Genomic DNA, 4622 nt, shown 5'->3' with positions numbered 1-4622 from the left:
GTAATGCCCGGCGCCAGAGCGGGGTCCGCGCCAAGACCCGGCGCGGGCTGCGCGGCGCCGCCCGGAGCGGGGCTCTCCCCGGGGGCCGCGGCGGCGCCGCTGGTCCCGGCCGAGCTGCGGCGCTACCGGCAGCTGCGGGGCCGGCGGGGCGCGGCGGGGCCGGGCGGCGGCGCGGAGCTGGCGCTGCTCGGGGAGGAGCTGCGGCTCCTGGAGCTGCGGTGCCGGCAGCTGCTGCGGGCGCAGGCGGCGGAGCGGCTGCGGGAGCGCGGCCTCGCCGACATCTCGGAGGCGCCGGAGCGGGACAGCACCAGCGCCTACAACACGGGCGAGAGCTGCCGCAGCTCCCCCCCGCCGCGGGGCTGGGCCGTGCCGGGCGCCGGGGCCGGGGCTGCCCGCGGCGGGGGCCCGCGGGGGAAGCGGCCGGGCCGGGATCGGCTGCTCAAGGCCCGCGCCATCAAGATCCTGGAGGAGCGCGGCGGCTCCACCACGGACGACGACGCCCGCAGCGAGCTCAAGACCGGGCGCTACTGGAGCCGCGAGCAGCGCAAGCAGCACCTGGCCCGGGCGCGGGAGCAGCGGCGGCGGCGGGAGCTGCTCCTGCAGGGCCGGGCCGAGCCGCCGGGACCGGGAGCCGGGGCCGGGGCTCCGGAGCCGCCCCCCCTGGCCGGGGCCGCCCGGCGCGGGCCCCGCAAGCGGAGCCGCCGCATCCTCGATAACTGGGTCACGATCCAGGAGATGCTGGCGCGGGGCGAGGGCGGGCGCGGTGGGGGGAGCCCCCTGCTCTCGGTCACCACCGTGTAACGGGGACCCCGCCCCCATTGTGCTGTGGGGGGAACCCTCCAGCTCTTGGTGCTACAGCGGGAAACCGCCTCCCGCAGCCCCCTCCCCTCATTTGATGGGGGCCTCCCCTAAGCACAATGGGGGCTGAGCGCCCCTCCGCCCCCTCATCATCGTCTGTGAATGTGAAGTTTTGGGTTTTTATAGTTTTTTTTTAATACCCCCCCCCGCGGTGACCTCCCCTATTCCCCCTGCCCCCCAAACCTGAGGTGCTGCCCTTCCCTCCCCCCCGTTTCCTGCCCCGCCCCCTCCCTGTCTGTACAGCCCCGGGGGGGGGGGAGGGGCCACGTTGGGAATAAAGCAAAGCCTCATTTTTACTCATTTCACCCCAGTTGTGAAGCCGCATCTATGGGGGGTCCAAGCCCCTCCCCCATTTACGCCCCCCCCCCCCCAAACCAGAGCAATGCAGTGGGGAGGGGCTCCACAGACCTTTATTTGTGCCAGGACCCCCGAAAGCAACACGGGGCCTCCCCCAAGTCCTCCCACCCGCCAGAGGGCGCACTGGGAGGTGGGGAACCGCACCCACCTGGAGGAGCGCCCCCCTCCCTGCAAGTGCGCCCCCTGGCGGTGCTCGCTGCCGGGAGGTCCCACAGCGGGGTTTGGGGGGCTCAGGCCGCGTGCAGCGCCCTCCAGCGGTCCAGCGGCCCCCGGCACGGGACGTACTTGACGCCGCAGCCGTCGGGGATGAGGCGCTTCTGAGCCACCATCTCCTCAAAGGCGTCGGCGTTGAACTTGGTGAAGCCCCACTTCTTGGAGATATGGATCTGGGGGGGGGAAGGGCAGGGACGGGGTCAGGGGCACCCCAGAACCTCCCCTTCACCCCATGAGATATGCCTCAAGCTCCCACCCCCCCCGCACGTTTGGGGGGCACATGGGTCCCCCCTTCTGGTGTGTGTCCCATCCACTGGGAGCACTGGGTGGAGCTATAGGACGCCATGGGATAACCTATGGGGAACACCGTATGGAAGACACCACAGGACGTCCTGCGGGGGAGCACTGGGTGGAGCTATAGGACGCCATGGGATAACCTATGGGGAACACCGTATGGAAGACACCACAGGACGTCCTGCGGGGGACACCATGGCATGGGGCACACTGTATGGAAGACACCACGAGACATCCCCCCCAATCAACATCTGCGCCCCCCCGAGTCTCCCTTCCTGAAGAGCAGCTCCTGGGGTGACACGAACACCCCCACTCCACTGGGGACACAGGGATCCCTTCCCCATTGGGGACACTGAGCCCGCCCCCATTGGGGTCCCCCCTCCCGGTACCTTCTGGCGCCCGGGGAACTTGAACTTGGCGCGGCGCAGGGCCTCCACCACGTGCTCCTTGTTCTGGGCCTTGGTGCGGATGGACATGATGACCTGGCCGATGTGCACCCGCGCCACCGTCCCCTGCGGCTTCCCGAAGGCGCCGCGCATCCCGGTCTGCAGCCTGGGGGGGGATGATGGGGGTGAGGGGGGGCACCCCCACACCCAGCCCTAGGGAGGGAGGGGAAGGGCTGTGCCCCCGGCCCCTTGGAGCACCCCACTGAGGAGGGGGCAGTGGGGTGCCCTACACAGCCGGGGGGGTTGCTGTGCGCAGCCATTGCACGCCGGGACCCCACCGGGGGGGGGCCACGGCCGGCTTAATTAGCTGCGGGGGGGGGGGGGGGGCAGGAGGACCCCCGGGGGTACCCCCATAGGGAGACAGGGGCATCCCCATATTGCAACGCAGCCAATGGAGTTTGCATCCCAAAGTCCCCCCCAGGAATCCACCGCAGCAGCGGGGGGTAGCCCCCCCTTTGAGAAATCCCCCCAACGTCCCAGTGGAGCCCTGACTCCAGAAACACCCCAAAACTGGGGGCAGAATGGGGGGGTTCGATACGGGGGTGGCATTGAGCTCCCGATGGGATGAGGATGGAGGCACCACGGCACATCCTGCCTTCCCCCCCCCCCGGTTGTGGGCCCCCCCTCCGGTGTGGGGGGTTCACCCTGACCTGTCGGCCCCCGCGCACGAGAGCATCTTGTTGATGCGGATGACGTGGAAGGGGTGCAGGCGCACGCGGATGTGGAACCCGTCCTTCCCGCAGCTCTTCACCATGTACTTGTTGGCGCAGATCCGGGCGGCCTCCAGCGCTGGGGGGCACAAACACCATGGGAGGGGTCACCCTATGCCCCAGGCTCACCCCACAGAGCCCCCCCCGTGACCCACACGCACCTTCGGAGCTGAGCTGCTCGTACTCATCTGACACCATGTGCCCGCAGAGCGGGAACTCGTCCACCTTCGCCTTCTTGCGGCCCAGGTCGAAGATGCGGATCTTGGGGTCTATGGAGGGGAAACGGGGGGATCAATGGGGGGCGATGACGGGGGCCCGCAGGAGAGGGTTTTTGGGGGGCGTGTTGGGGACTCACCGGGGACCCCTCTGCAGAAGCGGGACTTGGGGTACGGTTTGTTCTTGCAGTACCTGTAACTGGGGGGGAGGTGATGATTAATGGGGGAACCCCAAAACCACCCCCTCAATGACGTCACCACCCCCTCCGCGCTGACGTCACGCGCCTCACCATCGCGCCGGGCGGCGGCCCATGGCGGCGGCTCCGGGACCTGCGGGAGAGAACGGGGAGGGTTGGGGGGGAGGGGCGGGGGGAGGGGCGGGAAGCCCCCCATGACCCCGCCATGACCCCCCCGGCCCGGCCCGGCCCGGCGCGGAGCGGAGCTCACCTCGCCCAGCTCCAAAGAGAGGGCGGTGGCGCCTGCGCGCGGCTTTTATAGTATCCCCGCCCCTCGGCTTCCGGTTGCCTATGGCAGGGGGTTGGTCTTGGTGATCCTGAAGGGTCCCTTCCAACCTGAATCATTCTGTGATTCTATTTGGCAATTGTGAGAGACTGCACCTGGAGTATTGTGTCCTATTTTGAAATTCAGTACAAAGAAAGACATTGAAATACTGGAGCAAGTTTAGCAGAGGCTCTGACATTATCTAAATGAATACAGTTTCTATAAATGAACTTTTTAAAAGATGCATTGCAATAAATTTCAAAATTCTCAAACCAACCCAACAGGTATTAGAAGTGTTTTTCTCACTTTATTATGCAGATTTCTGCACTGAATGTCAGTCTGCTTTGGACAGTGATGAGAAATGTAGACAGCATTTTCCTATTGAGAAATTGAAACAACAGATTATGTGTCTTCAGGGACATCTATTCGTAATCCCAAAGCAAGAGTGGTGACTTTAAGAGTAAGTAGTATTTTTGGTAAAAGCCTAACAGCCTTTTTTTTTTTCCCCAAAACCTTAGTGCAAGTATGATGTGTTGTAAGGAAATGAGGGAAATGATTTACTGAATGTCTGAATAAAAAACAGTGGATTTCCTTAAGCATGTTAGAACTGAGGTTGTAAGATTATGGATGTGTGTTTATAAGTGAAGACTAAGCTCTCATATATAAACAAAATATTGTAGCTTCTGAAGAATCTTTATAGAAGGGTCTGTAAGTGCCTTTGTACTCAATGTCTTGCTTAGACTCTTTCATTCCTAATTTATAGACTCTAGAAGTGCACAGGTATTGAAAAATGGGTCATATGAATGTGGTACTATTAGTATGTATTGAGTTGGCAAGCCTCCAGGCATCAGCGTGTATGCAGTAGGAGAGGCAGCCTTCTAATCATAGGATCATGGGATACTTGAGGCTGGAAGGGAGCTCAGGGAGTTTTCCAGTCTGACCTTCTGCTCAAAGTAAGGTAGGTGTAAGATCAAACCAGGTTACCTGGGACTTCATCTGGCTGCATCTTGAAAACTTGCAGGGTTGGA

The 4622-nt window shown here is 63.1% G+C and overlaps 1 protein-coding gene and 1 non-coding gene across 2 annotated transcripts; both read right to left on the bottom strand.

Moving 5' to 3' along the window:
* Positions 1 to 1249: 1249 nt before the first annotated feature.
* Positions 1250 to 3458, bottom strand: RPL10 (ribosomal protein L10). The gene is made up of 6 exons (XM_057414117.1): positions 3384 to 3458; positions 3234 to 3292; positions 3040 to 3147; positions 2819 to 2957; positions 2112 to 2274; positions 1250 to 1601 (listed from the first exon to the last, which is right to left on the bottom strand). The coding sequence occupies exons 1-6, from the start codon at positions 3404 to 3406 to the stop codon at positions 1446 to 1448; spliced, it is 648 nt and encodes a 215-aa protein (XP_057270100.1). The 5' UTR covers positions 3407 to 3458; the 3' UTR covers positions 1250 to 1445.
* Positions 2340 to 2481, bottom strand: LOC130601791 (small nucleolar RNA SNORA70). Its single transcript, XR_008972752.1, has one exon. It is a non-coding gene; the product is annotated as a small nucleolar RNA SNORA70 (small nucleolar RNA).
* Positions 3459 to 4622: the final 1164 nt, after the last annotated feature.

Source organism: Pezoporus wallicus, unplaced genomic scaffold, assembly GCF_028554395.1.
Source record: "Pezoporus wallicus isolate ANWC-B61680 ecotype Strahan unplaced genomic scaffold, APGP_CSIRO_Pwel_v1 contig_11865, whole genome shotgun sequence".
NCBI lineage: Eukaryota > Metazoa > Chordata > Aves > Psittaciformes > Psittacidae > Pezoporus > Pezoporus wallicus.
The sequence above is the reverse complement of the archived record's forward strand: the minus strand, read 5'-3'. Positions and strand labels throughout refer to the sequence as shown.

What these genes read in the sequence shown, in the direction of transcription:
- RPL10 (XM_057414117.1), bottom strand. Translation starts at nt 3,406, where the DNA reads ATGGGCCGCCGCCCGGCGCGATG. An exon ending in GGCCGCCGCCCGGCGCGATG is followed by an intron (nt 3,293 to 3,383) that starts GTGAGGCGCGTG and finishes CCTCCCCCCCAG; the next exon opens with TTACAGGTACTGCAAGAACA. An exon ending in CGAGCAGCTCAGCTCCGAAG is followed by an intron (nt 2,958 to 3,039) that starts GTGCGTGTGGGT and finishes TGTGCCCCCCAG; the next exon opens with CGCTGGAGGCCGCCCGGATC.